The following is a 17,953-nucleotide window of genomic DNA, read 5'->3' as shown; positions in this document are numbered from 1 at the left end:
ATGATATCCTGTTTTTGAGGTGTAAATTTATATTTCAAGTTTTATTGTAAATATATACAATAACGTAAGAGGAGCAGGTCCATAACAGATTTATACCTTCCTCTGGCTGTTTTGGTAGTAAGAATGGTTACTTGTCCTACCAATAAATAAATTAATTAATTAAAATGTTTAGAGAAGTCCCAGGAATCTTATATTTGAAAATAACTCCAAGAAATGCTTTCTTCAGATAGAATTGGAAATTATCCTCTTTGATTTAATACTAATGACTTTCTTAGTGGAACTGATGTATAATCATATTTTAAAAGATAAAACAAAGTTATTGTTTCAAATTCTTCATTTTTTAGCATGCACTACTATGCTATGCTTTTGGCACAGAGAAAATTCTCCCAGGAACAAATCAGTCACATTAAATGACATTTAATGACATTAAATTGAACAAAGCTCTCTTTTGTATATCTAGAAATTGATGCAAATTTCCAGGTTTTATCAACCAATCTCTCCATTAGAATCCTAATTTGGACATTTCACTTGATATTCAAATATTCATGTAATAATCCATCACTTCTACTATCACGCCTTAAATTTTATATTATCTGCACCATTAAAAAAATTACATTTATGTGTTTGATAATAAAACTGTTATCCCTATCATTACTGTAACACCTGATCTGAATCTGGTAGTGAAGTTTCTGAATATACTCATGTGGCATTTACTGTGTTGATTATTTTATCTTCAGAATTCCTATTGAGAAAAAAAGAAAAAGAATGATCAATGATAGCTACTTTGGTGGATTTATACTCCTTGGATTCAGAGAACAGCCCCAACTGGAGATGATTATTTCTTGGATTATATTTTTCTTCTACACCATTGCCTGGATGGGAAATATAGCCATTGTCCTGCTGTCTTTTCTTGATGACGACCTCCAAACGCCCATGTACTTCTTCCTTAGAAGTTTGGCCATTTTGGATCTCTGTTAGACCACAAATATAGTCCCACAGATGTTGGTCAATAACTGGGGCAAAGACAAAAGAATTACATTTCATGGCTGTGCTTTTCAACTTTTCACTGATGTGGTACTGTGCTCAGTTGAATGTATCCTTCTGGCTGTGATGTCTTATGACCGATTCAATGCTGTCTGCAAGCCTCTGGACGACGTGACCATAATGAAGCCCCGACTTTGTCAGGGCCTTGTAGCCATTGCCTGGGTCGTTGGTGTTATTAATTGCATGATACTTTCCCCCTATGCCTTGACTCTTCCTCGAGGTGGAAATCACCACCTGGATCACTTTTTCTGTGAAATGTCTGCAGTGATCAAGGTTGCGTGTGTAGACACCACCGCCATGGAGGTAACCACATTTGCCATGTGCCTGATTATGGGTCTTGTTCCTCTTCTTATTCTGGTTTCTTATGGTTTCATTATTGTAGCTGTTCTCAAAATCAAATCTGCAGCAGGGAGGCAAAAGGCATTTGGGACCTGTTCCTCTCACCTCATTGTGGTATCCCTCTTTTATGGGACTGTTATCTACATGTACATCCAGCCAGGAGACAGTCCAAATCAGGATGAGGGTAAACTTCTCAGTGTCTTTTATTCCACTGTTACCCCTGCCATGAACCCACTGATCTACACACTAAGAAATAAGGAGTTCAAAGGGGCCGTAAAGAGACTGATTAGGAAAAAAAAAAGTTCAGCAGAAACAATATACTGATTCTTCCTCTCAGCAATTTTCAATATGGAAGTGTGTCCTTTATAACCTTAAATATAGATATTTCTTTTGTAGACATCACCTGAGAGAAAGAAAATACTCAGAAAACATAATAAAAATTATTATCAAATCCAATACATTTATTTAACAGCGAATATATATTGATACCTGTACAAAAATCCATACTTTAAGTTTTAAACTGACATGCCAACACTAAAAACAACTTACATTATGCACTGATTTTTTTAGGTTATACATGTCCCAATTTTACTGACATTCCTCAATTAATTGTAATATTTTCCTTTGATTATGCTAGCTAAATATTCTCATAATTTTAAAGGATAAAAGCTATTCTTTACTGACAGAGGTAAAACCACTATTAACCAAAATGACCGAGAGTCCTAGTTATCGATCATCTTAGTTATACAATGTTAAAATGTCAAAAATTTCTTTCCTCTGCCCATTTATTACTCGAAAAAGAACTCAATTCTGATGATCACAGAAAGAAAAACATTTTATGTCACATGCAAGTAACCATCTTTCTATTAACCAGTGTCATTCTCTTTTCCACTGGTTTTCAAAATCTTTACTGCTTGTTTTTGGGGCCAACATGTGGGTTCCTGAAAAAACTAAATATAGAACTACCATATGATCCAGCAATTCCACTCCCGGGCATATATCTGGAGAAAAACATAATTCGAAAAGATATATGCACCCCAATGTTCAGTGCAGCACTATTCATAATAGACAAGACATGGAAGCAATCCATATGTCCATCAACAGATGAAAGGATAAAGAAGATGTGGTACGTATATATAATAGAATAGTATTCAGCCATAAAAAAGAATGAAATAATGCCATTTGCAGCAACATTGTTGGTCCTAGAAATCACCATGATAAGTGAATCAGAGAAAGACAAATACCATATAAGATCACTAATATGTGATTAAAATGTGATCACTATATGTAATAAAAATGAAACAAAAGAACTTATTCACAAAACAGAAACAGATTCAAAGATTTTGAAACCAAACTTATGTTTACCTAAGGGAAACTCTGAAGGAAGGGATAAATTAGGAATTTGGGATTAACCTATATATACTTTTATACATAAAATAGATAAGTAATAAGTACCTCCTGTGTAGCACAGGGAAATCTACTCAATACTCTGATATAACTTATATGGGAAAAGAATCTGAAAAAGAATGGATATGTGTATATGTGCAACTGATTCACTTTGTTGAATACCTATAAATAAGTCAACTATACTCCAATAAAATTTTTTAAAGAAAGAATGTCACATTTTCCAGGAATTCCAACATCCAAAGAATAAATGTTAAAGAGAAACAAAAAAGAGAAGAGAAAAAAAAGAAGAAAGGAGGTTACTAAAAGTATAAAAGGGAATTTTTTAGACTAAAAAAACATGAATGTACAGCTGAAAGAACTGTTGTACAATAAACTTTGATGTAAAACCTGGATCAAGTTTTAGAAAAATCTATTCAGAGATACTTGAAGCATTCCCTTCTGATTATAATCCTCATCCTTCCCACCTAGCATCAATCATTCTTAAATATATAGATTTCAATTTCTTCCCTTGGTTTATATAGTTTACCAAAGTATGCACTTTTAAATAATGCTATAAGTTTAATATTTTTAAAATTTTGTATAATTGTATCCTGTGGTGCCTGACTTCTTTCAAATGCCATATTTTTAAGATTCACCCATGTATCAGTACTTGTTCATAAAAATTATAGTTTTCATAACATAATTATATATTACATAATATATAATATATTATCAATATAATATTAATATTAATACATAAATATATAAAATATATGTATTAATATTAATATATGTTTCAAAGCTCTTTTATGAGTTCTCCTCCTAAATATTTGATATTTTTAATTTTATTATAAGTTGCATCTTTAAATATTAATTTTGTTTTTAACTATGACATATTAAAATAAAACTAAACTCATATATTGGCATTGTATTTAGGTTTTACCAATCATACTTAGTAATTCTAATAATTTATTCATAGAATATTTTAGGTCGTCTAAATATACACAGTATTATCATTAAAAATGTTTTATTTTTTCCTTTTCAACCTATGAAACTTTTATGTCTTCTATATAACTTACTGTACAAGCTAGGTCTGTGATTGATGAACAAAGAGTATGTGTGAGCAAACTTGTCTTGTTCTAAATATCAAAGGGAGAGTTTTCATTATTCCACTATTACTGCATAATAAATGTTAGATTTTCTGTGGTCACTTTATATCAGATGTATATTCCTTATGTTCCTTATATTCTAAGCAAACATTACTATCAAATGACTTCCTACCAAATGACTTTGCTAAGCAAACATTAATTCTAATAATTTATCTGTATATCCTTTATATTTTTAAATATATTTTATCATTCTATGTGCTAATAATGACAAATTATCTCTCCCTTTCTAATACTTTCTTCTTAGTTTTATTTTCTTTTTGCATTGGCCAGGTTCTCCACTAGAATAATCCAGTAGAATAATAACTAGAAGTGATTATTTTTTTCCCATTCACTTATGTGAGAGTAAAGTTTCAATATTTCACCTTTGAATTTAATGATTTGCTACAGGTTTGTGTTAAAGACTTTTTTATTAATAAAATACGGAGTTCCCAGTGTGGCTCAGCGTTTAATGAACTCAACTAGTATTCATGAGGATGCAGGTTCAATCCCTGGCCTTGCTTAGTGGGTTAGGGATCTGGCATTGCCGTGAACTGTGGTGTAGGTAGCAGATCCGGCTTGGATCTGGCATTGCTGTGGCTGTGGTTTAGGCCAGCAGCTACAGCTCTGATATGACCCCTAGCCTGAGAACCTCCACATGCCACAGGTGTGGCACACACACACACAAAATACACTTTTTTTTTAATTAAAAAATAGATTTTTATAAGGCGACAATTTTTTTTCATGTTTTAATCTTCCCCTTATAAAGGTGATCATATGATTTTTTCTGATTTTATTCAATCAATGTGGTGAATCATATTACTTGATTTCAAATATTAAGACTTCTCTTGCTTTTGTGTAATAAACACAACTTTGTCATAATACATTTTCTTTGTTACGTATCATAGGATTCCTTTCATAGATGGCTGATAATTTCACCTGACTAACTAATACTTTACTGAAGTCAAGTAGTTTCAAAATGTGATCTTAGTTTTTAGACATGCCTTTCTTTCATTTACGTTTCATTGTTTTAGTTATATTTACATATGAACTCCAATAATATATACTTCACTACCCTAAAAAGTTTAATAACTATTATTTTCTTACTTTTTAAATACTTTTGTTTATTTCATTTTTATTTTATTCAATTTTTGTGTGTGTGTGTCTTTTTAGGGCCACACCCATGACATATGGAAGTTCCCAGACTAGGGGTTGAATCGGACCTATAGCTGCTGGCCTACACCACAGCTACAGCAACTCAGGATCCGAGCCATGTCTGCGACCTACGCTACAACTCATGGCAACGCCAAATCCTTAACCAACTGAGCAGGGCCTGGGACCAAACCGGCATCCTCATGGATACTTGTTGGGTTTGTTAACCACTGAGCCACGACAAGAACTCCTATTTCATTCAACTTCTTAATCTTGTCTTCCTTTTACTTTAAGGCTTATTCAGCCCATGTCCAGTCCCCATGTTTTAAAATTTTATTTTATTTATTGTTCTGAGATTTATGCACTATATTATTGTTCATCTCTTTCTGTCGCCATGTTTTATAAGTTCTTATAATTCTGCCCTGTGTTTTAATTTAATAGAGCTGGTTATTTCCTTAAATTTTTCTTTTAAATAAAATATGTACCCAATCCTCATCTCCTGCGTAGTAACATTTTATTTATTTTTTATTTTTTATTTTATTTTATTTTTTGTCTTTTGTCCTTTTAGGGCCGCACCAGCGGCATATGGAGGTTCCCAGGCTAGGGGTCTAATCTGAGCTGTTGCTGCCGGCCTACACCAGAGCCACAGCAACACCAGATCTGAGCCACATCTGCAACCTACACCACAGCTCACGGCAACACCGGATCCTCAACCCACTGAGCGAGGCCAGGGATCTAACCTGCAACCTCATGGTTCCTAGTCGGTTTTCTTTCCTCTGTGCCACGATGGGAACTCCCTGCGTATTCACATTTTAAAAGATGACGTGAGCATCCCTCATTTTCTACTTGCTCCTTTTCTGGCCATTTCATGCCCATTTATTATTATTATTTTATAGATCTTGAACTCATTTCTTATTTATTACTGCATTTAAATAAGTTAGATGTTTTCCTGAACTAACCATTTCCAGAATATTTGTGTTGAGAAAAAAGCAAAGTCAAGTTTTAAGCTATTAAGAATGTTCCATCAGACCCAGGATTGTGTGTATAAGTGAGTTTGGGGGGGGGTTATCATTTTCTCCTATCAACCAAGATTTTCTACTCTAGGTCTAATCACAGCACAGTTTCACTTACACCCAGTGTTCTGACAATTGGATATATCTTTCAAATATAATTTATCTCAGTGGTTTCTTCTGAGCTGCTTCTAGAAATTGTATTAGGTATAAGAACTCTCCCATTGATATGCTTCATTCCTTATTCCTGTTTTTTCTAATGAGGGCCAGTTTTATCCTAAACTGTATTCAAAGAGAGAACATGTGGATTCTTTGAGCTATTTATAACAGCAGGCATGCTTCTCTTGCATTGTTCCACGCCTCCTTGGCCTTCACTAATTTCAGAATATTCTTCTGTTTTAAGATCTATGTTTCAGAGGTCAGAGTTTTAAACAAAATTTGCATTTAATTTTAATTTTTCCTATTGTTTGAGGTGATTTCTGAGAGAAGAAAAAGTAATGGTTTTTCACCATACTAATAACAGAATTTTAACCTGTTGTTATAAATCAACTCTAGGATTGCTGACATAGCTTACATTCTCTGCTGCCATTACTAAAACTATTCAACAGTAAAAACTGCTGAAAAAATGGCAATTTCCAGGGAGTACATAATTGACCAATGTGCCCTCAATGGCAGTAACAAGCAAAAGTTTAAATAATAAATTATGGCTTTTCAAGCATAAGTTTATCAAATGATTATCACCATAATTCTGTCACTCTTTCTCCCTGTGGTAGCGAGTCTGGTACACTGCTATGGGGGCCATTTATTGCTAAAGATGCCATTCTTTGCCAAAATCAGCTATATCAGTGTTATTGAAATATATTTGAAAGCTTAGGTTATACAAATTGATGTGATAGAAAAGATTTAAAATTACGTGATATGCAGGTTTGTGTGTCTCATCTGTACTGTTCATTACCTCTGTTGCCTTGTGATAATCTGTAACTTCTAGACAAGCAATGTTTTTCCATATAAAGTGGAATAATAACAGCATCAATAAAAATATTTTATTGATGAAACTAAGTATGAAAACATATTTTGACTTGTTAAAAGTGTTGTAACTATTTATTTAATATTATGAATATTAATTATTCATAATTATATTAATATTAATCTTATATTAATATTACTTATAATAAGTATGATGGTTTTAATTTCCACATAAAGATGAAAAGGAGTTGGTTAACTATGGGAATTTCTCCCGGGAGATTTTTTTTTAATGATCTTCCTTGGATAATTTTACAATAGAAATTAATTGCTAATAGGTAACCCAGTGTCCCAAAGGTCTTCCCAGACTCAACAAATTTAATCACTGCTGGTTGGGGAAGACTACTTGTTATCTTTCACATTTAAGATGTTTTTCTCTGAAACGTATAAATAGAAAGGTTCTTCTTGAATCAGTACATGAACTGTGAAAGATCAGTACATCTCCTGCCACAATCATGTAGGATCTCAACGGCAAGTGAGAGGAATGGTATAATGGTATAAGTAATGAAGAATTTCATTCTCAGTCTTATTTATTTTTTTAGGCTGCACCCACAGTATGGGACCTTCCCAGGCTTGGACCAAACCCGAGCCACAGAAGTGACAATGCCGAACCCTTAACTGCTAGGCTGCAAGGAAACTCTCTCAGTCTATTTAGATAAAGAGAAAAAGAAGCATTTTCTACTTCAGAAAAGTTAGAGGTATTTTTCTCCTGAAGATCTTTGGTTATATCACCACAGAAAAACTCACTAAGCTTAATTAGGGTAAGTGGAGAAAGAAATTATGTGGCCTTTAAAATATTTTACAAGATTCTCAAAGTTAAAGAAATTTGCATAAAAGCATCTGGCTTTTATATCAATCTTCTTGCCTTTAAGGTTTAAGATACATATTAAATCCTAAGTTGATTTCACATGAAAAAGTGTATCTGTATTTTTAATTTCTATCCCCAAAATTCATAAATTCACTTTAGCAAACATTTGTTAAGACCTTAGGAGATACTTTATGAGGCAGCTACAAGAATTAAAAGATTATAAGTATGTGAAAAAAGAGTTAACATTTGTTCTAAGAGATAAATATAATGAATTCAATTCTGTATATATTTGATATGGGGGTAAAACCCAGTGGAAATGCCCACAGAAGTAGCTGAAATTGTAAATGTGACACTGCAAAAGAGGAGTAGACTAGAAAAAACAGAATTCTTAGTTATGTGTGCAAAATTAGTAACTAAAGTCATAGAGGTAGAGGAAATATGGGAAAGACAGGATCCCATTAGAAAACTGCACATAGATTCAGGGAGAAAGGAGGAAAGGAATGGAAGTTGCAGTGGGAGAAATGCTAGTGAAAAACTGAAAAGAATTATTTATGAAGGCAGAGAGAAAGTCTAATATAGAAGATATAAAGCTGCCATAGAGAATTCAAACAGAAAAATAATTTCGAAGAGACCACTGGTTTAGAAAACAGAAATTCATTTGCGTGCTTGAAAGACTTTGTTAATAGAATATTTGGCTTGAGCTTGAAATAAGACACTAGATCTTTTTAGATATGAAAGGAAAGATACAGACGCTGTCATCAAAGTTTCTTTTAACAAATATCAAATGTTTACAGATTTTTTTCTGTGCTAATCCTAAGTCACTAGGGATATAAACAAAATAATTACACAATTCTCCCTTCTGAAGTGCTTTAACACTTAAATGCATGAGTAGTAGAACTTGGGTTTTTGTAAGATGAGGGAAAGAATGCAAATGAATATTAGAGATTAAATATAAAATTAAGAAATGGGTACATTTTTAAAGAATTACTCCCATAGGAAATAGTAGAAGATGGAATCAAAAGTACAGATGAAAAAAACAGTATCTTCAATGACAGGGAGGGCCCTGGTTCTGAGAAGAGGTTGAAAAAGGCAAAAAATACCATTTCAAAATACAAAATTTTAGTTGGAAGGTAAGTTTAAATTTTAAAATAAAAGATCGGAAGATTGATATAGCAGAGTGAAAATGGATAGCAAGATTGAATCTTTGCAGCTTAAATATTAGAAAAAAAGGCATAGGGGTTAGAAAACCTTCATTTTCTATGAACTCTTGGATAAAGGGGGCAATAATTTGTTACAGATTCCCAACCTCCTCTCGAGCATCCTGATTTATAAAGGGAAGTCCATCAGGTTTTATTTAGCCATTTTCCCCAGGATTTTCCTCTGAGGCTTTTGCAGTTTTTTGCCTAGACAAAGTAATTGAGAGTATGGACTCTGTAGACAAATTGCCCTTGAAATAAATTTTATACCTAACTGGATAAACAAAAAAATAGAATAATTATGAGATATAAAATATGGATCTTTTTATTACACCATGTTTTTCTGAGCAATATATACCAGTAATATTGTTTTAAAATATACTCACTTTGGCTTCCAATATGTTGCTTTTTTATTTTCACAGCTGATATTAATAGGGAGATGATAAATGATAACTACTTTGGTGGATTTATACTCCTTGGATTTCCAGGGCAGCCTCAACTGGAGATGATCATCTCTGGGGTTGTCTTTTTCTTCTACACTATTGCCTTGATGGGAAATATCGCCATCATTGCGCTGCCATTACTAGATGAACGTCTCCAAACTCCCATGTACTTCTTCCTTAGAAGTTTGGCCATTTTGGATCTCTGTTATACCACAAATATAGTCCCACAAATGTTGGTCAATGTTTGGGGTAAAGACAAAAAAATCTCCTTTGGTGGCTGTGCCTTTCAACTTTTCATCGATGTGACATTATGCACAGTTGAATGCATGCTTCTGGCTGTGATGTCTTATGACCGATTCAATGCTGTCTGCAAGCCTCTACACTATATGACCATAATGAAACCCCAACTCTGTGGAGGCCTGGTGGCCATGACCTGGGTAATTGGTATCATTAATTGCATGATACTGTCTCCCTATGCTATGAGTCTTCCTCGATGTGGGAACCACCACCTGGATCACTATTTTTGTGAAATATCTGCAATGGTCAAAATTGCATGTGTGGACACAACAGCCATGGAAGAAACCTTATTTGCATTGTGTTTTTTTATTTTCCTCACACCACTTCTTCTTGTTCTGGTTTCATATGGCTTCATTGCTGTAGCTGTGCTCAAGATCAAGTCTGCGACAGGAAGGCAAAAAGCATTTGGGACCTGTTCCTCTCACCTCATTGTGGTATCAATCTTCTATGGGACTGTTATCTACATGTACATCCAGCCAGGAAACAGTCCTTCTCAGGATGAAGGTAAACTTCTCAGTATCTTTTATTCCATTGTTACTCCCAGCTTGAACCCACTAATCTATACACTAAGGAATAAGGAGTTTAAGGGGGCCACGAAGAGGCTCATTGGAAAAGAAAAAGATTCTGGAGAAACAATAGGACACTAACATCTTTTCACAAGGCATTTCCAATAAAGAAATTGGCCTCATATGACCTTTAAATCATTGTCAACTTATTTTAGTAGCAGTCATCACCTGAAAATAAAAATAATGCCTAAAAATTTTCCTTATATTTTAGTGTCAGTGTCCCATATTGCCGAGGGTTGATTCGAAACTAAAAATGTCTTTCACTGCCAGCTCCAGGCAGGACCCTCTGCAGCCCAGAAAAGCTGCAACAAGCCTGGCCAAGTCAGGAAAAGATCTCAGACGGTTTTTCAGAGTCGGGCTGCCCCAGGGAGGAGCCTTTTGGGTCTCCAATGGCCCTGCTACCCGCCCAAGCCCCCAGGGGGTGCTGAGACCTAGTGGACCAGCTGCATAGGACTGCCAGCTCCAGGCAGGACCCCCTGCAGCCCAGAAAAGCTGCAACAAGCCTGGCCGAGTCAGGGTAAGATCTCAGACGGTTTTTCAGAATCGGGCTGCCCTGGGGAGGAGCCTCTTGGGTCTCCAACAGCCCTGCTACCCGCCCAAGCCCCCAGGGGATGCTGAGACCTAGTGGACCAGCTGCATAGGACTGCCAGCTCCAGGCAGGACCCCCTGCAGCCCAGAAAAGCTGCAACAAGCCTGGCCGTGTCGGGAAAAGATCTCAGACAGTTTTTCTGAGTCGGGCTCCCCTGGGGAAGAGCCTCTTGGGTTTCCAGTGGCCCTGCTACCTTCCCAAGTCCCCAGGGGGTGTCCTACTCCCACGGAATAAAGGCTCAGCACCACCAGCTCCCTGGAAGAGCCCCTGCAGCCCAGAAAAGCTGCAATAAGCTCAGCCAGATTGTGAAAAGATCCGCCTACATTCTCAGGCCGTCCTTCTGAGTTGGGCTGCCCTAGGGAAGAGCCTCTTAGGTTCTCAGTGACCCAGATAGCTGCTCCAGCTCCCAGAGGGTGCTGCACCCCTGAGGAACAGCTGCCCAACACCGCCAACCCCCTGCAAGAACCCCACAGCCTAAAAACACCAGAGCAAGCTCTGCATGACCAAGTGAAATCTGCTACCATCGTGGTGTGGACCTCCCAGTCCTGTCTGCCCTCAGGAAGTCCTCCTTTGCTTCAAAGAAACACTGTTAGCCCCATCAACACTCCAGAAAAGCCACACTGCCTCAAAAAAGATTGACCAACAACGCCAGCCCTCAGGAAATATTCCACCGCAGTGACAAGGCAAACACTGCCCGATAACGGAGAGTACAACTCCCTCAGGAGAAAGAAAACAACAAGCAAGATGAAGAAGCTGAGAAACCACCCCCAGTCAAACCAACAGGAGAACTCACCTAAAACAGTCAACAATGAAACAGATCTCTGCAGTCAGACAGACCTGGAGTTCAAAACAGAAATAGTGAAAATACTGAAGGAATTAAGAGAAGACATGAACAGTAATGCAGATACCCTCAGAAAGGAGCTAGAAAATATAAGGAGGAGCCAAGAAAAACTAGAACATTCATTTGCAGAGATGCAAACTGAACTAGGGGCAGTAAAAACCAGAAGGAATAATGCAGAAGAACGAATCAGTGATATGGAAGATAGAATAATGGAAATCACCCAATCCGGTCAACAGACAGAAAACCGAATCAAAAAACTGGAAAGCAATATAAGAGACCTATGGGATAATATAAAGCAGGCCAATCTATGCATAATAGGAATTCCAGAAGGAGTAGAAAAAGATAAGGGGATGGAAAATATATTTGAAGAAATTATCGCTGGAAACTTCCCAAATCTAAAGGATACTGGGTTCAAGATACAAGAAGCACAGAAGGCCCCAAACAAACTGAACCCAAACAGACCCACACCAAGACACATCATAATAAAAATGGCAAAAGTTAGTGATAAAGAGAGGATCCTAAAGGCAGCAAGAGAAAAACAGAATGTGACCTACAAGGGAACCCCCATAAGAATATCAGCTGATTTCTCTACAGAAACACTACAGGCCAGGAGGGAATGGCAAGAGATATTTAAAGTGCTCAAAGGAAAATATATGCAACCTAGAATACTTTACCCAGCAAGAATATCATTTAAAATAGAAGGGGAAATAAAAATTTTTCCCAACAAACAAAAACTTAAAGAATACAGCAACACAAAACCCAGGTTAAAGGAAATATTGAAAGGGCTTCTCTAAACCAAAAAGAAAGGAAGGAAAGGGAAGAAAAAAGAAAAGAAAAAAATAAAAAAGAAGAAGAAGAAGAGGAAGAACTAGGACTGAGGAAACCGTAATCAGAGAGCAGTCACTCAAATAAGCCAGCATACAGATTTAATCATGAACATGCTTCAAACAAAATAAAATTAAAAAGAAAAAAATAGAAGAGTCATCAAAACCATAAAATGTGGGCAAGGGATGTTAGGAAGTAAATAACCCTTTTTGTTTGTTTGTATGTTTCTCCTCTTAATTTTAATATAGTAATGAAGTGTTTGAACTTACAGGACCATCAGGCTAAAACACACAATTATGGGAAGGGGTTAGCATATTTAAAAAACAGGGCAACCACAAGCCAAAACCAAATATTGCATTTGCAAAAAATGAAAAAAAAATACACTCAAGCAGATAACAACAGGAGACCATCCAACCAAAAAAAAAAAAAAAAAAGAAAGGAAGAATGGGGAACCATAGAATCAACTGGAACACGAGGTTCAAATGGCAATAAATAATCATCTATCAATTATCACCTTAAATGTCAATGGACTGAATGCCCCAATCAAAAGACACAGAGTGGCTGAGTGGATAAAAAGGCAAAAACCTTCAATATGCTGCCTACAAGAAACTCACCTTAGGACAAAAGATACATATAGATCGAAAGTGAAAGGGTGGGGAAAAATATTTCACGCCAATAGACATGACAGAAAAGCAGGAGTCGCAATACTCATATCAGAAAAAATAGACTTTAAAACAAAAGACATAAAGAAAGACAAAGAAGGACACTATTTAATGATTAAGGGATCCATCCAAGGAGAGGATGTTACTATCATCAACATATATGCCCCAAATATAGGAGCACCCAGATACATACAACAAATATTAACAGACATAAAGGGAGATATTGATGAGAATACAATCATAGTAGGAGACCTTAATACCCCCCTACATCAATGGACAGATTCTCCAGACAGAAAACCAATAAAGCAACAGAGATCCTAAAGGAAACAATAGAAAAGTTAGACTTAATTGATATCTTCAGCACACTACATCCAAAAAAATCAGAATACACTTTCTTCTCAAATGCTCATGGAACATTCTCAAGAATCGACCACATATTGGGACACAAAGCGAATCTCAATAAATTTAGGAGCATAGAAATTATCTCAAGTATCTTCTCTGACCACAATGCCATGAAATTAGAAATCAACCATGGGAAAAGCAAAGAGAAAAAACCTACTACATGGAGACTAAACAACATGCTACTAAAAAACCAATGGGTCAATGAGGAAATCAAGAAGGAAATTAAAAACTACCTTGAAACAAATGATAATGAAGACACAACCTCTCAAAACCTATGGGATGCTGCGAAAGCAATGCTCAGAGGGAAATTTATAGCAATACAGGCCTTTCTCAAAAAAGAAGAAAGATCCCAAATTGACAACTTAACCCTCCACCTAAACGAATTAGAAAAAGAAGAACAAAAAAGTCCTAAAGTCAGCAGAAGGAAGGAAATTATAAAGATCAAAGAAGAAATCAATAAAATAGAGACTCACAAAACAATAGAGAAAATTAATAAAACCAAGAGCTGGTTCTTTGAAAAGGTGAACAAAACTGACAAACCCCTGGCCAGACTCACTAAAAAGAGGAGAGAAAGAACCCAAATAACCAAAGTTATAAATGAAAAAGGAGAAATCACAACGGATACAGCAGAAATACAAAAAACCATAAGAGAATACTATGGACAGCTATACGGCAACAAGTTTGACAATCTGGAAGAAATGGACAATTTTCTAGAATCTTACAGCCTGCCAAAACTGAATCACGTAGAAACAGACCAACTGAACAGACCAATCACTAGAAATGAAATTGAAGAGGTCATAAAATCACTCCCTACAAATAAAAGTCCAGGACCAGATGGCTTCACAGGTGAATTCTATCAAACATATAAAGAGGAATTGGTGCCCATCCTCCTTAAACTCTTTCAAAAGGTTGAAGAAGAAGGAATACTCCCAAAGACATTCTATGAGGCCACCATCACCCTCATTCCAAAACCAGGCAGAGATACCACCAAAAAAGAAAACTATCGGCCAATATCATTGATGAATATAGATGCAAAAATTCTCAACAAAATCTTAGCCAACCGAATCCAACAACATACCAAAAAAATCATACACCATGACCAGGTTGGGTTCATCCCAGGTTCACAAGGATGGTTCAACATATGCAAATCAATCAGCATCATACACCACATTAACAAAAAAAAAAGTCAAAAATCATATGATCATCTCAATAGACGCAGAAAAAGCATTTGACAAAGTCCAACATCCATTCATGATCAAGACCCTCGCCAAAGTGGGTATAGAGGGAACATTCCTGAATATGATCAAAGCCATTTATGATACACCCACAGCAAATATAATACTCAATGAGGAAAAACTGAAAGCCTTCTCCCTCAAATCTGGAACAAGACAGGGATGCCCACTCTCACCACTGCTCTTCAACAGAGTTTTGGAAGTCTTAGCCACAGCAATTAGACAAACAAAAGAAATAAAAGGCATCCATATAGGAAGAGAAAAGATAAAACTGTCACTGTATGCAGATGACATGATACTATACATAGAAAACCCTAAGGACTCAACCCCAAAACTCCTTGAACTGATTAATAAATTCAGCAAAGTAGCAGGATATAAGATTAACATTCAGAAGTCAGTTGCATTTCTGTATACCAGCAATGAAACATTAGAAAAGGAATACAAAAATACGATACCTTTTAAAATTGTACCTCACAAAATCAAATACCTCGGAATACACCTGACCAAGGAGGTAAAAGACCTATATGCCGAGAACTATAAAACTTTAATCAAAGAAATCAAAGAAGATGTAAAGAAATGGAAAGATATTCCATGTTCCTGGATTGGGAAAATCAATACTGTAAAAATGGCCATACTACCCAAAGCAATCTACAGATTCAATGCAATCCCTATCAAATTACCCATGACATTTTTCACAGAACTAGAACAAACAATCCAAACATTTATATGGAACCACAAAAGACCCAGAATCGCCAAAGCAATCCTGAGAAACAAAAACCAAGCAGGAGGCATCACTCTCCCAGACTTCAAGAAATACTACAAAGCCACAGTCATCAAAACAGTGTGGTACTGGTACCAAAACAGACAGACAGACCAATGGAACAGAATAGAGAATCCGGAAATAAACCCTGACACCTATGGTCAATTAATCTTTGACAAGGGAGGCAAGAACATAAAATGGGAAAAGGAAAGTCTATTCAGCAAGCATTGCTGGGAAACCTGGACAGCTGCATGCAAAGCAATGAAACTAGAACACACCCTCACACCATGCACAAAAATAAACTCCAAATGGCTGAAAGACTTAAATATACGACAGGACACCATCAAACTCCTAGAAGAAAACAGAGGCAAAACACTCTCGGACATCAACATTATGAATATTTTCTCAGGTCAGTCTCCCAACGCAATAGAAACTAGAGCAAAAATAAACCCATGGGACCTCATCAAACTGAAAAGCTTTTGCACAGCAAAGGAAACCAAAAAGAAAACCAAAAGACAACTTTCAGAATGGGAGAAAATAGTTTCAAGTGATGCAACTGACAAGGGCTTAATCTCTAGAATATGTAAACAACTTATACAACCTAACAGCAAAAAAGCCAATCAATCAATGGAAAAATGGGCAAAAGACCTGAATAGACATTTCTCCAAAGAAGATATACAGATGGCCAACAAACACATGAAAAAATGCTCAACATTGCTGATTATAAGAGAAATGCAAATCAAAACTACCATGAGATATCACCTCACACCAGTCAGAATGGCCATCATTAATAAATCCACAAATAACAAGTGCTGGAGGGGCTGTGGAGAAAAGGGAACCCTCCTTCACTGCTGGTGGGAATGTAAACTGGTACAGCCACTATGGAGAACAGTTTGGAGATACCTTAGAAATCTATACATAGACCTTCCATATGACCCTGCAATCCCACTCTTGGGCATCTATCCGGACAAAACTCTACTTAAAAGAGACACGTGCACCCGCATATTCATTGCAGCCCTATTCACAATAGCCAGGACATGGAAACAATCCAAATGTCCATCGACAGATGATTGGATTCGGAAGATGTGGTATCTATACACAATGGAATACTACTCAGCCATAAAAAGGAATGACATAATGCCATTTGCAGCAACATGGATGGAACTAGAGAATCTCATCCTGAGTGAAATGAGCCAGAAAGACAAAGACAAATACCATATGATATCACTTATAACTGGAATCTAACATCCAGCACAAATGAACATCTCCTCAGAAAAGAAAATCATGGACTTGGAGAAGAGACTTGTGGCTGCCTGATGGGAGGGGGAGGGAGTGGGAGGGATCCGGAGCTTGGGCTTATCAGACACAACTTAGAATAGATATGCAAGGAGATCCTGCTGAATAGCATTGAGAACTTTGTCTAGATACTCATGTTGCAACAGAACAAAGGGTGGGGGAAAAAATGTAATTGTAATGCATACATGTAAGGATAACCTGACCCCCTTGCTGTACAGTGGGAAAATTAAAAAAAAAAATGTCTTTCAAAGTCACTACCTAATGTCTAACACAGATGAAAAGATGCTCAATATCACCAATTATTATATAAATGCAAATCAAAACTACAATAAGCTATCACCTCACACCAGTCAGAATGGTCATCATTTTTTTTCTTTTAGGACTGAACCCATGGCATATGGAGGTTTCCAGGCTAGGGGTTGAATTGGACCAACGACTGCCCACCTACCCCACAGCAACGTGGGATTCAAGCTGCATCTGAAACATATACCATAGCCCACAGCAATGCCAGATCCCTGACCCATTGAGCCAGTCCAGGAATCGAACCCATATCCTCTTGGATACTAGTTGGATTTGTTTCTACTGCACCATAACAGGAACTCCAGATAGCCATCATTTAAAAGTCTACAAATAAATACTGGAGAGGGTGTGGAGAAAAAAGAACCCTCCTACAATATTAGTGGGAATGTAAATTAGTGCAGCCACTGTAGAGAACAATATGGAGGTTCCTTAAAAAAACTAAAAACAGAGTTAGCATATGATCCTGCAGTCCCACTCCTGGACAAATTTCCAGAGAAAACTATAATTTGAAAAGGTACATTCACCTCAATGTTCATAGCAGCATGATTTACAATAACCAGGGCGTGGAAAAAACCTTAATATCCATCAACAGATGAATGGATAAAAAAGATGTGGTATACATACATAATGGAATATT

At 36.4% G+C, this 17,953-nt stretch overlaps 1 protein-coding gene and 1 pseudogene across 1 annotated transcript; both read left to right on the top strand.

The window, feature by feature from the left end:
- Positions 1–765: 765 nt before the first annotated feature.
- LOC100154903 (olfactory receptor 2W1-like) lies at positions 766–1,707 on the top strand (annotated as a pseudogene).
- Positions 1,708–9,542: 7,835 nt separating this feature from the next.
- Positions 9,543–10,490, top strand: LOC110258997 (olfactory receptor 2W1-like). Its single transcript, XM_021082293.2, has one exon. The coding sequence runs from the start codon at positions 9,543–9,545 to the stop codon at positions 10,488–10,490; it is 948 nt and encodes a 315-aa protein (XP_020937952.1).
- Positions 10,491–17,953: the final 7,463 nt, after the last annotated feature.

The sequence above is a fragment of the Sus scrofa genome, chromosome 7, assembly GCF_054392235.1.
Source record: "Sus scrofa isolate SSC_HxYL_T2T_F1_AM1 chromosome 7, Sscrofa_HxYL_maternal_Yorkshire_Landrace_v2.0, whole genome shotgun sequence".
Classification (NCBI taxonomy): domain Eukaryota; kingdom Metazoa; phylum Chordata; class Mammalia; order Artiodactyla; family Suidae; genus Sus; species Sus scrofa.
Note: the sequence above shows the minus strand (reverse complement) of the source record. Positions and strands in the feature narration are given on the sequence as shown.